General features: G+C 32.0%; 1 protein-coding gene across 34 annotated transcripts in view; it reads right to left on the bottom strand.

The window, feature by feature from the left end:
- The window catches only part of SOX6 (SRY-box transcription factor 6), a 792,566-nt gene that overhangs the window by 259,182 nt on the left and 510,775 nt on the right, over nucleotides 1-22,609 (bottom strand). For all 34 annotated transcript variants that reach the window (XM_055282275.2, XM_055282287.2, XM_055282273.2 and 31 more), the window contains one exon: nucleotides 17,484-17,573. In XM_055282275.2, the coding sequence (XP_055138250.1) occupies nucleotides 17,484-17,573 (90 nt within the window). The remainder of the gene's footprint in view (nucleotides 1-17,483; nucleotides 17,574-22,609) is intronic.

The following is a 22,609-nucleotide window of genomic DNA, read 5'->3' as shown; positions in this document are numbered from 1 at the left end:
CCCTGCAAATTAAATTTAAATAAGCACAGACTGGATTTTAATTTTCTAAACTGATGTGCCTTTTTAAATTGAATACAGAATAGTCTTCAAGTGGAAAGGGCCACTTTTTTTACTGATTTAATGTGGAACATACTACCACTTTATTGCTAGATTAAAATGTTAGACTAGAAGAAATAACCTAGTAGTTTGTCTCATAATATCAATTGAATTATAAGAAATATACCAAACTAGTTACAATACAAGCTACTACTTACATACTGCAAACAATTGCAACTCTCTCTGCACATCAGAATAAGAGATTAGAACTTAACATTTTAAAATTCCTGTGGAAATCAAATGTATTTTAAGTATCAGCTCTGATTATTTAATCAGACAACTTGCATTTTGCCCTGGCTAATTTTGAAGGCTGATAATATTTTACTCATAAAAATAATTGTGCACCTGTTGTGATGGAAGCCTAGTTAAACAAATGTTAATAGGAATGTAACTCTTTGCTTTAAGCATAAGAACACAAGTATCTCTTACTATTATATGAAAAAACATATTTTAAAGCTATGAAAAATATCTCATTTTAAATCTCCTCTCTTTCATGGAGAGATATTTAAGAATATTGTTAAAACACGTATAAAAGTAGTCGCACATTAACTTGAAAGGAAACTAACACTGGTGATGTCGACCGAACAAAATGGATGTGGAGTTCCTCCTTTCATTTAATACTTGGGTTTTTCTACCTTACTCTATTCCCCAGCCAAACCATTTTAATGATATTGAATCATTTCCGTGAAACATGTGCTTTTCTTACTAGTTCATGATCAAAGGAGAAAATAAAAAGTTGGTTTACAAAAGCTGTACCCCTCTTGCACTCTTCTTATTTTCAGAACCTTTCAGCATTAGAGATCTTTTTCAGTACCCAAATTCTCTGAGCTTTAAAAAAGTGCTAGGCACTCATGGAAGACAGAGTCTTAGACCTTTACTCGGTTATTTCTATCATTTTGTATAGACTTTCTAAGAGCTACCAACTTGTGTCTCTTCAATCCATTTCCAGGTATAATCAAATCCTAAGTGCTGAAAAGAGGCTTGAGGAAAAATAATTTGTCTGAAGTTAAACCAGCTAAATTTTGAGCTCAATTATATTCATCTCTTATTGACTTCCATAAGGAAGTTGTCTTGCAATTGGCTCAGCCTTTTTAAGGTTATATTTAAAAGGTAATTTTATTTAAAATCACCTAAATTTTGGAACCCTATCCTTTACTATGTCAGGCCCATTCTAATTTTATCTTGGTTAGTGCAATAGAAGTTTACTAGCAGAGTACACAAATGAGTTCATTTTTAAAATGACCTAAATTCTCTGTAGTTTTCGTTTTCAGTATTTTAATGCAGACATTTGGATTGAAAGGGAATCACAAGTAAACGGAATAATTGCGTCAAATTTCCTCAGTGCATTAAATATGCACTCAGTAGTAATTACTAACAGTAGCAACACATTTTAAAATGTAGAGAATAATGTACAATTTATGCTTATTTCAAGGCCCTTATTCATAAAAAATACCATTTGAATGAAAATACACATATTTTATTAAGTGGTTAGCCCAGTAATTTTTTAAAATTCAGAAAAATGACCTAAATACTAAGTATGTAGGAGGTCTAGTACTATGGGCCAGTTCCTAATGTGACATAGCTATCCCTTGAGACTTTGGTTAAGAACAGACTCTAAACTAAAGAAATACCCAGAGTACATCCTAGTACCTAGGGTGCTAGGCACAGAGCATTCCTGGGCCTACAAATAGCATGGAGATTAATTACGATCCCATGCATTTTTCTTTCAAAAACCAACTATGTATAAATATTATCACAAATGTCTATTAGAAAACTATATATGTTTATTCAAACAAAAAAGGCTAAAGTGAAATAAAGCAAATTAATAATAGTAAAATCTTTTAAAATGTTTTTCATAATTTTGTGTTTACTAACTCACATTATAAAAATCTCATTATAACTTTTAAAATAAATGTGTATATATATTAAAATCTCACTATCACAATTACACTAAAAATATCCATATTAACTGTGTGTTCAGAAATATTACATGTGAATAACCCATTTTAACAGGAAGCCCTCTAAGTTTTAGCTACCACTATAATAAAATACCAGAAGCAAAATTATATAGAAAACAACATTTTAGGTAAAATAATTTGGCCTGTACTTAAACCAGATGATTTAATAATACTGCAAGGGGTTGGGAGGCATATAATATCTAAACTACCTGTTATAAGATGGGAATGAAGCTGAATAGGCTAGTATTTACCAGACCTAGATTATTCAAAAACGTTTTAATTATCAATAAATTGAATATCATTTTTGGTTGAGCAAACATCGGTGACATGAACTACGCTGTAAACTTGACATTTATGATTATACCAATTTCTGGGGCTTCCTCACAATATTATACATGTTTAATCCTTTCCCATGAGATAATTTGTGATACAAGAGGTAATGACCGTTCCAGGTCCCTATTGGTGGCACATATCCAAATACTCTTGTTCCTATTCCTACTGGAAAACTATTTACCGAGAATCTATCTCGTCAGTCACTTTACAACTACCTGTCTAACGTTCACATTAATCCTGAAATGCATGGTTGTTGTTTTTGTTTTTTTTAACCACTTTTCAGGTTAGAAAGTTGAGAGTAAAATAGGTTAAATAAACAGATCAATTTATACCTATCATGAATCAAACCCACATGTGATGAACTCCACAGTTCATGTTTATTATGTCACAGTTGCAGATCCAGGGGAAGAAAGCAACTAATTTCTTTAAGCTATTAACTTCATTCAGGGTTTCATAGAATCTCTGAAGTCTTAAATGTGACTAAGTTGCTTTGTAGTTATTACTGAGTAGTTAACTTATTGTCAAGGTAATTATGTGCTAATCTAAGGTTCTAGTCCAGCAGTTCTCAAAATGTGGTTCTTAGATCCCTGGGAATCCCAGAGAACTATTCAAGGTGTCCCTGAAATAATTTTCATAGTTTTTATAGTAATGCTAAGGCATTGTTTGCATGTTACAGTGATGACATTTGCATTGATTATGCAAATGAAATAGTGAGTAAAACTACTGGTTTCTTAGCATGAATCAAAGGAACCAAACTTTGTAGTCATTGTATTCTTCACCATTATACACTTGTAATAAAACAAGTAAATAAACAAAAAAAATCTAATGTCACTTAAGAATGTCCTTGATGAAACCAATAAAAATTATTAATTTTATTAAATGGTGACTTTTAAGTACATATACTTTTAATAGTCTGTGTGATGAAATGAGAAGCACTTCTCTTACACACATAACAGTTGTTTCAAGGAAAACCACCACTGTACTTTTATTGGCATTGGAAGGTGAACTTTATCAAAGCTATTTGTATAGAGCAACACTTTCATTTGAAAGAACAACTAAGAAAATATTATTATTCAGACCTCAATATTTGGTAAGTGAGGCTTGTCACTTCAAGAAAAGTAATTGATAGTATTGGTTAAAATAATTCATTCAAGGGAAAATGACAGTTTTGGAAAACTTCTATCTGCCGTCAAGAGCATGACAGTTTCCAAATACTTTTAAAGACTTTTCTGATGAGATTGGTGGTGATATTAATGAATTCAGTTTTCTGATATTACATAATGAAATGCGTCAACATAAGGAAAAGAGTTACACACGATGCTACAAAATCATGCATGGAGTAAAAGATTCATTCAAAGTTAAGGTTAAACCAATAGATTTTAATATAAAAGTAAGAAAAGTTCATTGATAGGGTTTCAGATCCTCTACTGGACCTAACTTTTAAGAAACTGCCACTTGCGAAATTTGGTGAAGTATCAAAGAAGAATATTCACAATAGCATGAAAAGGTTGTAAAATACTCCTCTCTTTAACTCCATATCAAAATGAGGGCAGATTGTCTTCATATACTTCAATCAAAAATTTATCAAAGCCAACTAAATGCAGAAACAGGTATGAGTCCAACATCTATTAACCCATACATTAAAGAGATCTGAAAAATGTAAACCAATGCCACTCTTCTCACTAATTTGTTTTTGTTTAGCTATTTGGTTACAGCTATTTTTCATAAAAATTCGTTTCATGTTACTATGTAGTGGTGCCATGATAGCTCACTGTAGCCCTGAACCCCTGGGCTAAAACGATCTGCCTGCCTCAGCTTCTCCAGTAGCTAAGACTACAGGCACATATCACCACACCCAGCTACTTTTTAAAAATTTTTTGTAGAGATGGGGTGTTGTTATATTGCCCAGGCTGGTCTTGAACTCCTATCCGCAAGCATTCCTCTGGCTTTGGCTTCCCAAAGTGCTGGGATTACAGGTCTGAGCCATTGCAATTGGCCCTAGGGACAAAGTTTAATATCATAACTTCTAAATGAATTAGTAAGTACTTTTAAAATTTCTCTTGTTTAATTTCTACAGAATAAATACAAACAAACATAAACCAAGCTTTGTGGGGTCCTCAATAAAAATGTAAGAGTATAAATGTCTCCTGTCAAAAATGTGAGCACTTCATTTCTAGTCATTCTATTAAATATTTTCAGTTTCCGTACTAAAATATGACGTGTTGTTGCCTACTGTAGCATTTATTGATTCCCTACTTCATGCCACCCTATAAAGTACATATTTTCTCTCTAACACTCTCAATAAAATTCAGAAGCTAAGTAGGTAGTACTATCCATTTTCTTTTGTACAAATAAGAAAACTAACCCCTTTCACCTTTATTATTCAGTCTTTTTTAAAAATAATCTTTTTTATTCAAAAAGCAATGCATAACGCATCATTTTAAAAAGTCCTATAGTACGAATTATACAGCACAAAATTTAAAAATCAGCCTCACCCTAAACCATTCATTTCCTACTGCACAGTCAACCTCTGTTAACAGTTTACTAAATATCCTTCCAGTAATTTTCTAGGTATATATAATTTACTATACAAATTGATGTACAGAATACTCTCCTCAGTTTTTCTCTGACATTTTTAATAGTTCCAGAGATGTTAATCATCATTAAACCAACCAATCATTCAGGTAATATAGAGATGCTGGGCTAAAAGTCTCTAAATCAGTAACCCCATTTCTCCCACCACAATGCAGAGTAAGTTAGACTTAAGTTTATGTCCTCGGAGGCATTTTCATTTAACACTCAACTTGTCTCATTTCTTTATTAAGAAAATGCTACAAAAATGGGACTAAATTTACCACCCCAAAATGTTATGAAATCAGCATTCTAAGTTATAGAAGTTCTTTAATTTACCTAAACACATTTCATTCTCAGATTCATATTATTCTGATGTTACCCTGTCATCTCTCATTCCACTATGAGTCATAATCCAATCTATAGGTGTGTATTAATGTATGGATGTATAGATGTAGATATAGATGTTAATGGCTGTTTTCAGTTCTGGGTTTGTACATTAATACTGAAACAAAAATTGTTTGTATTCAAAGAATACTAGCTACTTTAATAGAGAAAGATTCCCCCTCAGCCTAAATCTAACACACATCATTTAAGCTCCAGTATGTTTTCACTAATTCCACGCAGGGCGATTACAGATGTCCTGCTAGCCACCATTTCCTGGTAAGCAATCTGAATGGCTTCCAGGAAATTGCTAATGACCTTCATTTTACTTAAAATCTAGGCTTCAATTAGTAATAGTTTTTCTTTTCCATGTTAGCTATGTTTATTTTCATCATAGCAATTGGAAGAAAAAAGTAAAATGTCTTGTATTTGTATTATATCAAAACATATTCTTTTTTGTTTCGATATGTCACCAAATAAACTAATACATATTTAATGTAATCATAATTGTGTAAAAATACTTTGGATCATTTTACTTTAAACCAATTTTGCCTCCTTTCCCTACTCTAGGCTGTAGCTATTCCTAAAATTAGCCTTTTAAAAACAAAATCAATAGAAATATTTTATAATTGGTGACTATTTTCACATATAAGAACATTTTATAATTGAAATTTTTGAAACTAGGCATGATTTTTAGTTTTATACTTTTAATTATAATAATTAACTACAAACAAGTTTCAGATTCTTTTTCAGTGAATATAAAATATGATTATGTGGTCAATGTAATAATAACAAAGAACAATTTTAGCCAGTATTATATTTATAATCAGAACCTGTTATTAAACTTCAGTGTTTTCTTTTATGTAAACATTGATTTCACTAATTAGATTCAACTGGTCTTTTCCCCAACATATTGATTTCTTTTAATCCCAACAGTTAACAATGATTCTAATGTATCATAATACTTTAGACCTTAATCATACAGTAGGAATTCTTGCCAGTAGCTTTTGTTTGAGTTTTAATTAAGAAGACCTTGTGTCTCTAACCCCAAGTGGGGGGAGGTTTTAATTGCTTTTATGTATATCACACAGACTTCAAAAGAAGTAAAAGATGTTGATAACAGAGAGTACAAAGGAGAGCTTTGAAATGTCTACATTCATGCAAAGTGGTATAATTTTAAAAAACTATGGATGTTGCTGTATTATAATGTATATACATATTTATAAAACTAGCTGCTGTATGCATTTGTTGTTAGCAAAAAGAGTCCATGGGTTCTGCAATAATTACTCACTATTGATAACAAGACAATCAAGAGACTATGTAAAATGGACTGAACATGCTATTTTGGGGGAATATTAAGTTTCCACCTTAGTAATTTACTATATGATTTAGAGCAGTGAATTTTCTTTTCTGGATATTGAGATCCCTATATGAAAAGTAAGAAGTTGGATTACATAATACACAAAGCACCTCCAGCTCTAATTTTTGGAGATTCTCTGATTCTAGATATTACTCTGAAGTTCTCCAGTTACATAGGCATATACAGAAAATACTGGCAAACATTATTTCATTAAAACTGGAAAGGGAAAAACATCTGTTGTGTCAATCTTTTTTACAAGTCAGTCTCTAGATCAATATAGCATTTGTTTAATTGTTATAGAAATAACAATTTATATTTTTAAAAATCTATAAAATCTGAATATTGATAGTGTTTTGATACTTTTTTCTAAAGAGACAGCAAAAATCCCTAGGTATGTGAACTTTGCTATTAAAAATTTTATCAGAGTTGAAAAGTGGCAGATGATTAATCTCTAAGCATTTCTAGTTTTTTTAAGTTCCACCAGATATAACAATTGCTGTAAATTTGTAAGTAGAAATTCAAGAAAAATTCACTGATAAGCAAATATGCAAAGTTTACAGCCATAGCTCTTGTAAAACCACCCTAGTCCTTCTGTGATTGCCTAAAACAGAAAAAAAGTAGTAACTATGAATTGCTATTCCAAAAAAAAAAAAAAACAGAGTATTCTGTAGAAAAGGCAATGCATGGAATAAGCAATCAAAGCACTTACATATACTTTAGGGTCTTATGATAGAAATGAACAAACTAGGAGGGAGAACTGGCCTTTAAGATAGTTACCTGTGTTGCAGAACACTAATTCTATGGGAATGCTGTTAGATCCATCCTGACCCTTTGGTGATAACAGCACTGCTTAAGTTACTTCAAGAATAACCTACCCTATTTGATCTTCAAAGATCTACCATGCAGTGAAAAAAACCATGACTTTTGTGTTTCTGTGCACTCCTCCGAAGATTTATGCTTGCAATCAAAACTAAAAATGAAACCAGGCCCTCAGTGGCACTTAGTAGCAGTGTTGTAATAAATTTGCATTTTAATTCAGTATTTGCACCAAGCCCAACCATAATATGCTTGTACTATTTGATGTAATGCAGTTCCTAATTTTACTTCTTTTAGTAACAACCCTAATAAAGTAACAGGGACTAATGCTTCCAGTCTTTAACAGTGAACTATAATGATAGCATTTAGGTTCTATAACCAAACTTTTCAGACATATTAGTTGGGTAACTATAGTAAGTAATCAGTTTTCAACAGTGCCTTTGAAAAACACTGGGAATCATTTGTAGAATTTTCCATCAAAAGGTATTTGTTTAGTCAATTTTGTTTTCTGTCAGAAGAGACTGCTATTTTTCTAAGCTACAGAAGAGTATACCTACAAGCACATCTACCTTGATCCCTAAATGTAAATATTGAAATAATTAATCATAAATGATCAAGGAAAGAAAACACTATTTTTCTTATTTGCTTCCTATCACATAATTGTGGGGGTTTTTTTTGTTTGTTTGTTTGTTTGTCTCTCTTATCATCTGTGTGTTTGTCAAACACAAGCACAAACAGTTTGTGCTAACTCAAACAACCAATATTACTGTTTCCCTGGCACATTGCCCAGGGAGGCACCTTCACACTAAGGAGGAGATGCCAGACACAGCACAGAGGAGCATGTGTGCAAAACAGGCAGGCTGACTAAGATGATCTCAGACATGAAGGTTAGACCCACTCAGGGAGACAGAGAATGAATCCTCATGCTCTAGATATCATGTAGTATGTCACCATTGCATTTAGAAATATCTCATAAATAACTATGGCATCTTCATTCCTTTAGTACAACTCAAACAAACATAAATACAGATGGGTTATGGGGCCTACCAGTAGTTCTGTCTTACCCTGTATCCTTCCACCATATTTCTTCACCCCTCTCTCTCATTCAGGTACAGATCAAGATAAATACTACTACATGGAGAACTGTATTATCTATATCACTCCTGGTTTGCCATACTGCCTAATTTACATAGAAAAAGGTAAAAGTGGAGTTATTGTAGCTGTTTGTGGGTTGTGGGAGGGAGGAACAGCCCATAATCTGTCTTTTTCTTGCTCCCACTGCAGAATTCAAAGGCTTTAAAGAATAACTACTTTGTATTGTTTTAAATAGAGTACTCAGAGACCAAGATTCAAACCCTACCTTCACAACTTTCTGAGCGGCCCTGAACAAGCTACCTAATTCCCTCAGTCTCATTTTACTCATATGTAAAATCAGTATAATAATATATTCCACAATGGATTGTTATATGACTCAAATAAAATAATGTTAGATGTTTACTTTGTAAACAATAAGACATCTTACAAAAGTTACTTACCAAATTATTTATTGACAGGAAACAGAACATATTTTGAAAGTCAGTCTTCTAATTAAGAAAGTATAATAACTGTAGTATTAATTTGAAAGGAAACTTAGGAGATCACGAAGATAACATTCCACCAGCATGGGGATACCCTGTACAACATCTCTGCTTAAAATTTTCCAGAACCCAATTTTCATTTATTTTATTAATTCATCCTTTAATTAATTCATTCATTCAACAAATATTTATTATTTCTGAATTTTTAATGTTTTATTTTTTTCAAGACAAGGTCTCACTCTGTTACCCAGACTGGAATGCAGTGGTGCAATCACAGTCTCCACCTCCTGGGGTCAAGCGATCTTCCTGCCTTGACCTTCTGAGTAACTGGGACTAAAGGTGTGCATCACCAGGCCCAACTCATTCAACAAATATTTATCGAACATCTACTTATACTTGAGGCACTCTCTACTAATGCAGTCCAATCTTATCGATGTCACAGCTATAAGTTCTTAATTTCAATTTTTTATTAGGAACAAGTTCCCTATTACCTTAACCCCCTAAAACAGCAGAAAACAAATATTCTCCCCTTCTATCCAATAAAACTTCAAGTCAAATAATATGTATTAGGCCAAACTTCCCTAAATGTTCACAACTCTTTACTATTCTAGTCATTGTGATAAATACTAATGTGACAATAGATCTCTTAAAAATATGAGACCCAGGCCGGGTGCAGTGGCTCGTGCCTGTAATTCCAGCACTTTGGGAGGCCGAGGCAGGCGGATCAGCTGAGGTCATGAGTTCAAGTCCAGTCTCACCAACATGGTGAAACCCTGTCTCTACTAAAAATACAAAAACTAGCCAGGCATGGTGGCACATGCCTGTAATCCCAGCTACTCAGGAGGCTAAGGCAGGAGAATCGCTTGAACCCAGGAGGCAGAGGTTGCAGTGAGCCGAGATTGCACCAATGCACTCCTGCCTAGGCGAGAGAACAAGACCCCATCTCAAAAAAAAGAAAAAAAAAATGAGACCCTGACTGGGACACAACACTTCAGATGCACCCAGGCCAAAGTAAAAGTGTAAACATTTTATTCTGTATTTCATTTAAAGTTTTAATAATAAAGTTATTTTGTAATAATTGTAATAATATTAACTTGGTTTGAATCCTGATTTGAGATGACTACTATTAAATGTATGCCAATTATAGCATTCTATCCTCAGTACTGCTAGAAAGGAGGCTACATATGAAAAAATGGTAGGGAGTTAAGGAGGGATTTTCTATTTAAGAATATTATGAATGGTGGTTAACAGGGGTAGGAGAGAGAGAGGAATAGGGAGATGTAGGTCAAAGGGTACAAAGTGGCAGGTATGTAGGATGAATAAGTCTATAGCTCTACTCTACAACATAAAAACTAAAGTTGACAGTATTGTGCTGCATGCTGTAAACTCGCTAGGAAAGTATATTTTAGGTTCTTTTACCACACACAGAACAAAGTAACTATGTGAGGTGATACATATGTTAATTTGCTCGACTAGTAATCATTTCACTGTATTTATGTATATCAAAACTTCATGCTGTCCACCTTACATATAGACAATAAAAAAAGAATATTAGGCATGACTCAGGTACATACTCATAAAAATTTCTATGATTCAGTGTTTCTCAGATTTTAGCAGTATTCCAACTCCTATGAAGGAGTTTTAGAAACATTGCTTTACGTTAATCAGATATAAAATTTTATGAGAAACCACTGGTTTTTTAAGTAAAATCTAAAAGGGAAAATAATAATTTACTTTTATTATGTAAAAATAAATATGTAAAAATATTAAGCTCCCTGAGTTGAAGAATCATTGCCCTTATCCATTCTAGTGCCCACACTTGACTCTCCTTCTAGCACCTACCCATCACATATAATTTTCCAATGGCAGTGATAAAGGCTGAGTTCTCTCCCTTTCCCAGCTTCATTACACTCTAGGACTCTAAGAGAATATGTGCAGTTAAGAATGATATATAAACACAGATCAGCTAGAAAATAATACAAATGTTGAATATTTAGAAAATAATGACAGAGTTCTAAAAGCACAAACTTATGGGATAAATAAAGCTATTTCTAGAAAGATATTCATAGCCAAAAGTACCATTATCATTAAATAAAAATTTGCTAAGTGAAGTATTCAAGTTAAAAGATATCAAAAAACAAACAAAAGAAAAAGCATAAGAATAATAGGAAAGGAGAGATAATAAGGGTAAAAGCAAAATGAATTAATTGGCATATTGAAAAGCAGCACAATTGACAAATCCAAAAACTGGATTATTGGGGGAGGTGGAGCAATAAATAGAAAAACCACTAGCAAGTAAAACTGAAGAACAAAAAAGAGAAAACAAATATGCAAAATTAAAAATGGGATCTATAACAGCAAATAAATGGAAGAACTAAAAATAAAATATGTATATGAAGTCAATGAGATTTGAAAATCTCATGAGATATACAATTCTCTAAGAGTTTTCTTCTCTTAAAAAATATTTAGGAAAACTATTTTATGGCAAAACTGACTTAAAAGAAAAGTAGATGTTAAAAAGAAATGTTAAAAGTAAATGTTAAAAAGAAATCTCCAAAGAAAATTCTAGGCCTAGATGTTTTATGAGAATATTTTTCAGAATTTCAAGGAATAAGTAGTTCATGTTATTTATTCAACATTTTACATAATCAAGAAAAAGAGGAAAAGTTTTTCAATTCAACTATGAACACTGCTACTAAAAAATTAACAAAAGTAATATAAACATGGAAAACTCTAATCAATTTATAATTACAGTTGTAAAAATAACTATAACAACTATAATATGAGCAAATAAAATGATGCAGTACATTTAAACAAGACTATACCACGACTAATCAGGGTTTATTTCAATGACAAATTTGAAAAACAAAACCTAATAAGATATTCCATGAAATAAAATGCAAGTTATCATAATAGACCAAACTCCTAGTAGACTAGAATGATATATTTAAATATATTTTATATAATATATTTAATATATAAAACGATATAAAATGATATTTTATATATATCATTATACATAAAATGATATTTTATATATATCATTATACATAAAATGATATTTTATATATCATTATACATAAAATATTTTATATATATCATTATACATAAAATGATATTTTATATATATCATTATACATAAAATGATATTTTATATATATCATTATACATAAAATGATATTTTATATATATCATTATATATAAAATGATATTTTATATATATCATTATATATAAAATGATATTTTAATCAATAGTCAATAGAATACTTAATATGAAATATTAAAAACAACTCCATAAATTAAAAATTGCACTGAAATATCTGCTATTACCTCTCTATTACTTAATATTATTCTTGGCATTCAAGGCAATGAACGTATGAAGGGTGGGTGGGAGTGGGTAGCAAAGGGACATATAACTACCAAAAAGGAAGAGAAAACATATCTATTGAAATATGACTACACCTAAAAGTTCAATAGAGGCAAGTTACAAAATTAACCAGCAAAATTCAATAGCATCCCTAAATATAACAAAAGGAAAATGTAATGAAAAATATCTCATTCACAAGAGTAAGCAAAAATATGAAATATTAAGAAAACATCATCCCAGCACTTTGGGAGGCCAAGGCGGGCGGATCACGAGGTCAGGAGATCGAGACCACGGTGAAACCCCGTCTCTACTAAAAATACAAAATTTAGCAGGGCGTGGTGGCGGCCGCCTGTAGTCCCAGCTACTCGGAGAGGCTGAGGCAGGAGAATGGCGTGAACCCGGGAGGCGGAGCTTGCAGTGAGCCGAGATTGCGCCACTGCACTCCAGCCCGGGCGACAGAGCGAGACTCCGTCTCAAACAAAAAAAAAAGAAAGAAAACATCAAACGAAATGTGCAAATGTGCAGAATCTGTATTTTAAAGACAAAATATTATTGAGAGACATAAAATAACTGAATAAATGACTTTGAATGGAGCAGTTCAATAGTATAAAGATGTCAGTTCATCCTACCATTTCATATAAATGTAATATAATCTTTTAAAAAATCACTTTGGAATTTTCATTAACAACTTGATAAAATAAATTAAAGATAAACTTTAAAGAAGTATGGAAGCACCTTAAAGAAAAATTATGAGTGTAGTCTTGCAATACTTACTTTTGAAGGATACTAAAGTTACAGTGATTAATATAGCATAGTACTAATAAAAGTTTAGATGGAAAAATCAATGGAATAGAACCAAAATCTGATAAGTGGTTCCAAATATGTAATCAGAGTGTAATAAAAGATGCTATTTCAAGTCAGAGGAGGTAAGATGGATTATTTAATAAACAGTATAGATATTTGGTTAACTGCTTGAGAATAAAATTAAGTTATATTTCTAGTTGACATTATTCATCAAAACATATTTAAGATGTATTATATAGTTAAGTGTTTAAAAATACAGCCAACTAATTGGATGAAAATATAGCAGAATATTGTTCAATTTCAGGATGAAGAAGCCTTTCTAAACAAACCCCCTACAGAAAAAAAGCGTTAAAAAAGGGATGGAAAGATTGACAACAAAACCAGAAAATAAAGCAAAGGACAAAATGCAACATATATCACAAATAAAGTTTAGTACTATTCAAACATATATTAAGAGTTCTTAGAAAACATTGAGAACTGGTCAAGTCTTTTAACGGAAAAATGGGCAACCAACATAAATATGCAGTTCACAAAGGAAGAGATATTTAATTGCAAATAAATGTAGATAAAACACCTCATTCTCACTAATAGTCAAAAAAACTCATTAAATCAACGATGATATGTTTTTTCCCCTATAAAAATGGCAAGAAATTTTTATATTAATAATACTTGTTATTCAGGGCAAGAAAATAAAAACCTGCAGATACTATTGGTGAGAGCACAAAATACTATACTCTTCCTGAAGGGTAACTGGCAATATGAATCAAAAGTCTTTTTAAAAAGAACAAACTCTTTGGCCCAGGAATTTCACTTTTAAGAATATAACCTAAATAACCACTAATAAGTTGATAAGTCTTAATAAAAATGTTATCTGTTTTCAAGATAGGTGCTCTTTAAACCAACAAACAATAAAAACAACTTAAATGTTGAAGAAAAGGCCCAGTTACATTATGAAAACCTCACTTTATGCAATATTTTCTGCCAACAAAAATAATATTTTGGAAGATAACTCAATCTCAGGAAAATTCGTAATATATCATTAAGTGGGGAAAATAGTTACAAAAAAATTATAATGGGATGATTCTAATTTTATGGGAAAAATTAACATAAGTACGCATAATTTAAAATGGAAAGAATATACAATAAGATACAGGTAGAATTAAAAGATAATTTCACTACCTTTTTGTTTTTTGCTATGTTTCTTACAAATAAATACATATGAATTTTATAATCAGAAAAATATAAGAGCTATCAAAAATACACAATACTTGAGATATAATATTAAATACTGGTAATCCATGATTGTATGTATTCCTCAAAGATATAATTTAGGTCACTTTAAAATTTCAGGATAATGAGAAGTAATTTAGGTGGATAATAACTGGCCTGGCTTCCACCAGAATAAAAATGTATGTTGAGTTTTGGCAGCAGTTTACTCAAACTATTTCAATACTACTTTAACTGATTTTTTCATTTTTAAATTAATATATTATTGGTACATTTTCTGTAAAAGATTAGGATGTATGAAGAGATGATAATGGAGAATAAATAAAGATAAATTTAGTAAGAATCTTATATTTTATGCCCATAAGAAACTCAGAATAACACACAAATGAAAGTTCACATATCACAAAGAATCTAGAAAAAAAGGTTAAAGAATTTGAAAAGGCTAATTTTTCATGTGATTCACTTTTGTGATTTATATAGTTCAAGTATCCAAGACTAGCACATTTTTTAAATTTTGAATTCAAAATTAGAATTAAATATAAAGAAAGATGGAAAGTGGGGGAGAAAATATATCCTGAAGTACAAAAACTCCATGTTGAATTGAAACATAATAAAATGTTAGTTTTCACATTACTAAGAGAAAGCAGGACCCTCATCATTCATGCTGGAAAAAGCTTGCCTTTGTACAAACCATTTCTGTTCTCACTGTTATAAAAAGGAATGACTTTGGAAAGGGAAGAAAACACAGAATGACGTGCAAAGCAGCAAACACCATGTTATTGCAGCTGGATAGAGAATATGTCACTAATGACTTTCTTTGTATCCATCAATAAGTTGAGTTTCTTTTTTTCCAAGACAGCAAATGGCCTTTATGAGTACAAAACAGAAGTAGGGGAACTGAAAATAATATCCAATTTCCACTGGTTTCGATACATAATTAGTTAATGCAATGATTTATTAATTATTTGCTGGGAAAAAAGATGACTTCCTTTTCTCTTCACTTGAGTTGAACATGACATGCCTGAAAACTAGGAAATTTTCTGTAGTAAATTCAAAATAACATTTACATTAGATAATTATTATCAAATTTTCATCTTAACTCAGATATTATCCATGACCAATAGGAAGATTCACCTAAAGTTGTTGGATAAATTCAGAAAACTAATGTAACTAAGTACCCAAACTGTTAGTGCAAATCACAGTGATATCTGTCCGTAAGGATTGACAGAGTTAATGCGTGATCATGAATTTCATTCATAATGCAAAAATAATAATAATACAGCACTTCTTCTCCATAAATGAATCAGCAAGAGTTTGGTTAGTAGGCAAAAAGTATAACTCCCGACTGATAAGGTAACTTACTATCTGAATGGATTGGGATAGTCCACTTCTTAACATGTCTAAAAATAATATTAATCACATATATTCAAAAGTAAAGATGTTTATTCTCATCTGAGTCAGAGACCACGAAATGCTAAACCTAATGAAATTTGAGCTTATTCAACATAGGATCGTCTGTGTATATTAATAATAACCACCAAACTTAAACTCATGAGTACTTTCTTAAGTGCCAGGTACTGTTCTAAGAACTATACATGTATTAACTCTCTTAATGAGCTTATGAAGGAAATACTTGTATTATCCTCATTTTAGAGATGATTATAAAACATAAAACAGGCCAGGTGCGGTGACTCACGCCCGTAATCCTAGCAATTTGGGAGGCCAAGACAGGCAGATCGCGAGGTCAAGAGATCAAGAACATCCTGGTCAGCCTGGTGAAACCCCTTTCTACTAAAAATACAAAAATTAGCTGGGCATGGTGGTGCACGCCTGTAGTCCCAGCTACTCAGGGGGCTGAGGCAGGAGAATCGCTTGAACCCGGGAGGCAGAGGTTGCAGTGAGCTGAGATCACGCCACTGCACTCCAGCCTGGCAACAGAGTGAGATTGCATCTCAAAAAAAGAAAAAGAAAGAAAGAAAGAAAGAAAGAAAGAAAGAAAGAAAGAAAGAAAGAAAGAAAGAAAGAAAGAAAGAAAGAAAGAAAGGAAGGAAGGAAGGAAGGAAGGAAGGAAGGAAGGAAGGAAGGAAGGAAGGAAGGAAGGAAGGAGGGAAGGAAGGAAGGAAGGAAGGAAAGAAAGAAAGAAAAAAGAAAAAAAAAAGAAAACTTCAGCGGCTTGTCCAAAGTTACTCATCCAGTGACAGAGCCAGGATTTGAACCAAGGTAAACAGGCTTCAGAATCCCCCAATAAACCATTATGCACAGCACATTCTAGAAACATTTTTTTTTTTTTTTTTTTTTTTTTTTTGAGACAGAGTCTCGCTCTGTCGCCCAGGCTGGAGTGCAGAGGCGCAATCTCGGCTCACTGCAAGCTCCGCCTCCCGGGTTCACGCCATTCTCCTGCCTCAGCCTCTCCGAGTAGCTGGGACTACAGGCGCCCGCCACCACGCCCGGCTAATTTTTTGTATTTTTAGTAGAGACGGGGTTTCACCGTGGTCTCGATCTCCTGACGTGATCCGCTCGCCTCGGCCTCCCAAAGTGCTGGGATTACAAGCGTGAGCCACCGCGCCCAGCCTCTAGAAACATTTTTAAAGGTGCTACAGGCAACGCATTTTGATTAGAAGAAATTCAAAATAATTTGGATTCATAAATTAAGCTGTTATTATAATTTTAAGAGAAAAAACTAAGACTATCTTTAGCTTAATTTGCTCATCTTTTAACATAAGGTTTTTATACTTTTTTGTGAAGTAAAGTAATGAGGCAGCATATCCTATAAGTTATATGTTTTATAGACTAATAGAAAAAGTGGGGAAATTTTTCAGTTTGTAAACATTGCAAGGAATAAAAGCTCAGAAACGTATAATATTCACCCTCTCATGTACAATCAAATGTTAGATGTAAGATTTACTGTTATAGTACAGAAGATCAGCAAATACATTGTTATACGAAATAACATCACTGCATCGACATGTTCGATATATTTTATGTTGTACCTTTAATTTCTCCAAGAAGTTCACTGGTATTTAGTCTTTCCATTTTTTCCTTCCAATCTTTTGAAAGTAGTTTTTCCATGCAGGAGGAATCTATTAAAATACAAAAGTAAGTATTAAAAATATATATTTATTACAAATTTAGAAAGTCAGTTTATGGGGAAATTCTCATTTAAGAATGCATAAAGCTGTTTTTGTTGCCATAGCTTGAACCCCAGGATATAGAAAATTACATTATTCTATAATGTGTACTATAAAATACCACCACAAAGTTTATTTTTACCAGATAATTATTTAAACTATCATCTAAGAGAAAAAAGATAATGCTCAATAATCTGTTTTAGTATTATAATTCTATTAATATTCAATCAGCATTTGTCATTTCTTAGACTGATAGTACAGAAAAGAGGGCTCTTTCCTATCAGTTTAACATTAGATACTCCTTTTAATCCAGGCAATATTTTTTAAGTCCAAGCAATATGTATGTGCTGTGCAAGAAACAATAACAGATATTCAGGAGAGAAGAGCCTAGTCAATCTGTAACCACTTAGTTCTTAAAAAAGAAATCTAACTTTTATAAAATATCCAATTAGAGCAAAACAAGAAGAAAATTAAATTAAGATGTTTTCGGACCCCTAGTAATAAAACTGCTAAAACTTTCCTCTTATGTAAAAACTGATACATATTTTTATTACATAAATACCTATATAAATGCCATTTATTATTTGCCCTACTGTATTTCTAAATAGCATACTAAAATACAGGGAGTAATTATACTTGTTTTTATCAAGATTCATAAAGATTACAGAAATCCAAACTTTAGAATGTCCTGATAATTACCAAATTTTTCTCAATCAGTTATTTCTGCTCTCTATGCAAATGGATTTGCAACTGGCGCTACTGCTTACAACTATTTATTTGTATCTTTTAAGCCTCAAATCTTAACAAATAGGTCATGTTTCCAAAAGGGAATGCAGATTTAAATACTAAATCCTTAGTGCAAAGCATACTCCCATAAAACTTTAACATTCCAAGTGTCAAAATTCTGATAACTTCCTTTTAAAATTATATTTAAAACAGTTACTCCAATTCTAAATGCCTTTTCTCTCATTATCAGCACCTATCTCTTTAGTATTTTCCCTTTCATTTTTTTTTCTCCAGCTTCTAAATCCTCCTTGAATTTTTCAGAATGACAGTAAGGTCAAGATGGATCTAAAGGGCTTTAGAAGCTAGATAAGCTTCAGAAAAAGACCGTGAGCCCTGGCTAAGAGATGAGAAGACCACTGCATGGTTAGAAAGTATTGGTGAAAAAACAATTAACATTTGTCTGTGACACAATCAATCAATCAAGGAAGGGATAGAATCCAGATCAGCGTGCTGTAAAAACGGCTGATGAAGAACAACCATCCGAACTGGCTATCACAGAGCTAAAGTTCTGTCTAAATAGAAGTCAGCTTGATTTTATTAAATGAAAGCTCCTTGCCCATTCCCTTACTTCTTCCCTCCCTTTTTCGTTCCTTCCTACCTTCCTTCTTTCTTTATTCCATTATTTCCTATTATTTTCTCAGTCTTCAACAAATGATCTACTAGTGTGCTTCAAAATTGGATTCTGAGTGATGTTCCAATGGAGCCAACATGCATATGCATATGTTCGGGTTGTATTTAATTGCTTAAATAGCCTCTTACTATTTTTTATTCAAATTCAGAAATGGGATATATATTTTGTTCTATACTTATTTTGTTTTTATGCTAAAGTCGTAAAAGTGATAATAATAAGTTAAGAGTTAGGAAGCAATTCTTCAAATCCATGCCTGTCACAGATTACTTTTTCTCAAATCAGGTTTAAATTTCTGAAAGAGATTGATATAACATTAGAGTATGGATAAGAATAGTCAACAAAAAGTTTTTATTTTAATATCTTACCCAATTCTGTTTTTTTATTCTTTCATATGTTATATCAGTGCACTAAGCTAATAATTACTGATACAAAAGCATAACTTCTTTAGCTAAAGTTTGAGTCGAGAGCATATATTATAGTAGTCAAAGATAAAAGCCCAATTTATTTGTAATAATAACAAATTCAGATTAAGTCCATATACTAGGATTGAATACATGTTAGGATGTAAAACAGGCTAAAATATGTCTCTCATTTCTATAAATAGACCTGAAATCTTTTAGAGCTCCAAGAAAAGAATGCTAAAACTTCATGGGAGAAAAAGAGAGCTATATGAACAACAGGAATACACACTTCAAATATAAATCAAACCATGTGGACACAGCTTTATATAAAAGCTATTCATTAATAAAATGGCTAATAACTTCAAAGCATTTCGCATTCCTATTAGAAAATTAATCCTTACTGCAATGCTCAGTTAATCTAGCTATATGAGTTCCCATTTCAGTAGAAGAAACTGAGGGAAAAAATAAAGCAGCCTTTGCACATCTACATTTTCAGCCATGAAAATATTTAATAGCAACCACTGATTGCCTTTATCTATAGGACAATGAAAGTTACTACATACAAGCTTATCAATGTTTAATCTCAAGACTAGGAGATTCCAGGAAGACTCGAACCTATAAGAAAGTCTCTTGACAAATGACTGCTTTCTACCCCATTATCTGACTGCCAAACCTCTAGGGGCATACCACAATTGGTGCTAAGCATTCTCCATGTAATAATGTAGAGCAAGTAGGATGAGATTTTTTCTCAGAAGTGAATTGTTACTAAGCACTGTATAAGCAGAAGACACTACTGCTACCACCAAAAAGTTCCTGATTTGAAATGAGAAAATATGTAATTGATACAAAGTTACAAATAAAATTTATGTTTTCAAATTTCTATCTCAAAACAATATCCAGGTATGGGTACAAATTAAAAGTAAGGATCCATTCCCTTTGTGCCACATTCCTCAACTACATCAATGGGATATTAGTATTACAGAGGCAATTGATCAGATCATACTTTGCCCTATTCTGATCGAGCATAAATGAAAAAATCAAAGTGGTAAAAATAAGTAAAGAAGGCCTGTTTGCATTATGTACATGGAAAGAGTAAGATCACACTGAGTGGCTTTAACACAGTAATCATGTAAGATTCCAAATGGAAAAAAAGGACTGAACAGCCCCAAGACACTCTTGGATTATTTTATACACATAAATGTATTTTACAAATTAATTTGAAAACAATTAACTAATTAGTTACAATGCTGCCACCATCCTCAAAACAATTAAACAATATGCAGTAAATTTATTATCTGGCTTTGACTTTTCCAAGTTTAATGTCTTTAAGTTGTCATCATCTGAAAAACAGGAGAGAAAATATATGCTTTTTGGAAATGGGAATAAAGAATCACAACATTATAGCATGAAAAATGTCACCATAATATGTACATATTTTTAAAAAACGAATGTAAGTCATAATGCTAAAGTAACATTATGCTAAAGTTTTATTGAAATAGAAAATGCCAAAATTAATTCCTCTTACTTTAAAAGAATCTGTTTCCATTGACCAATATTTATTCAATGAAATGCAGGACTTTATCTTCTCTAATTTTTATAAATAATAATGATTAAAAGGGTACTATCAAAAATCGCGAGCTGGACTTCAGTTCTCACCTATAATTTAAGCAAGGATGTAAACGTTTTGATGTATTATAAATTATTAGTTGCATTGTTTCTGGTTTTTTCTTTCCCTTTTCAAATTTAAGCTTTTCTCTTTCAAGAAATTTGAGAGAAAAGGAAGATAGAATTCAGAACTATTTTGTTTTTAAAATATCATGCATAATAAATTACAAAGCAATGTTTCTGCTTCCTAAGTACTTAGGTTTCGGGCCAGGTAAGTCAAGAATGCTTTATCACAGCTGAGTAATGTTTCTGCTAATTAACTTAGTAATTAATTTTATGATGTAAGAAAAATGAAAAGAAAGAGTATGTGAGATATTGATTCCTAATCTGTATGATGATATTTTAGGAACAATTTTAAATTACTTCTCGTCAGACAAATCTGCAGCAGTATTAACTCCCACACTGTACAAAATAAAGGTATTTCAGATAGATCAAAAAAATAAATAAATTGTCATTAAACTTACAGCATGGGGAAGAGGAAGAGATAATGTGACAAATCTTTATTGCACTTTACAACAATCTACCTATAAGCAAACACTTATTTTCCTTTTACCTCGTGATATTTAAACTTAAAAATGCTAAAACACTAGAAACAACATAAAAAATATCTTCAAAATATTTTAGTGAGGAGAACAATTGCTGCTGGCTCTATGTGCAGATTTTCTATTGCTTATTAACACTTTGAGAAAATAGTAAAGCAATTCCTTTTATTTTTGCCATAGGAATCATAAATTTCAAATGTAATAAATTTTTCTATTTATCCAAGAACAATGATAACTTATCAAAAGTATCCATGACCTTGGTTTACAATTAAATCCAGCAAAATATATTTATATCCCCACTGATTATCCATCCCACATTTTTCATTAGGAAACACAGAGTTGCACATGCCAGTTACTGTACATTTTTCCACAGTGGCAAGTGCTCCACAATACAGTGGGATAAAATTGGAACTTGGAGAGCTTGAAGAGCACTCTTAAATTTTAATTAAAACCCTCCAAGCTCACTAAAAATAATTAGACACTAAAATGTGCCAGTTTTATTTTGAAGTCACTATAACGTACAAAGCACACTCCCTGACGACTGCTCATGCTCTTCTCTCTCTCTCCCCCTCTCCCTCTCTCTCCAATGAAACAACTGATTTTCCAAATAAGAACAAGGGAGTATAAATAGAGGCTGTTTTCAGGCCTGCTCTTCACGCTGGGAAGCTGACAGAAAAGACAGCAGAGTGGGTTTTTCAGACTACACCAAATAAACCTAGAATGACTTCCCTAACCAAGAGTACGAATCACTAGCAAACTCTAGATAAAAGCCAATCTGCAAGTAACACAAGGAGTTATATTACTGATCTTTTTTGATCCAAAAGTCAAACCTTTAACCTCTTAAATGTTTTTGCTATCTTAAAATATCTCATACAATACTATATTCCGTCCTATTTTTAGCCAAGCAGCAAGAGAAAGCATGCCTTTCCCATACAGCAGGGCAATGATATAAACATCAACACA

This window comes from Symphalangus syndactylus, chromosome 6 (assembly GCF_028878055.3).
Source record: "Symphalangus syndactylus isolate Jambi chromosome 6, NHGRI_mSymSyn1-v2.1_pri, whole genome shotgun sequence".
In the NCBI taxonomy this organism is placed as follows: Eukaryota; Metazoa; Chordata; class Mammalia; order Primates; family Hylobatidae; genus Symphalangus; species Symphalangus syndactylus.
Note: the sequence above shows the minus strand (reverse complement) of the source record. Positions and strands in the feature narration are given on the sequence as shown.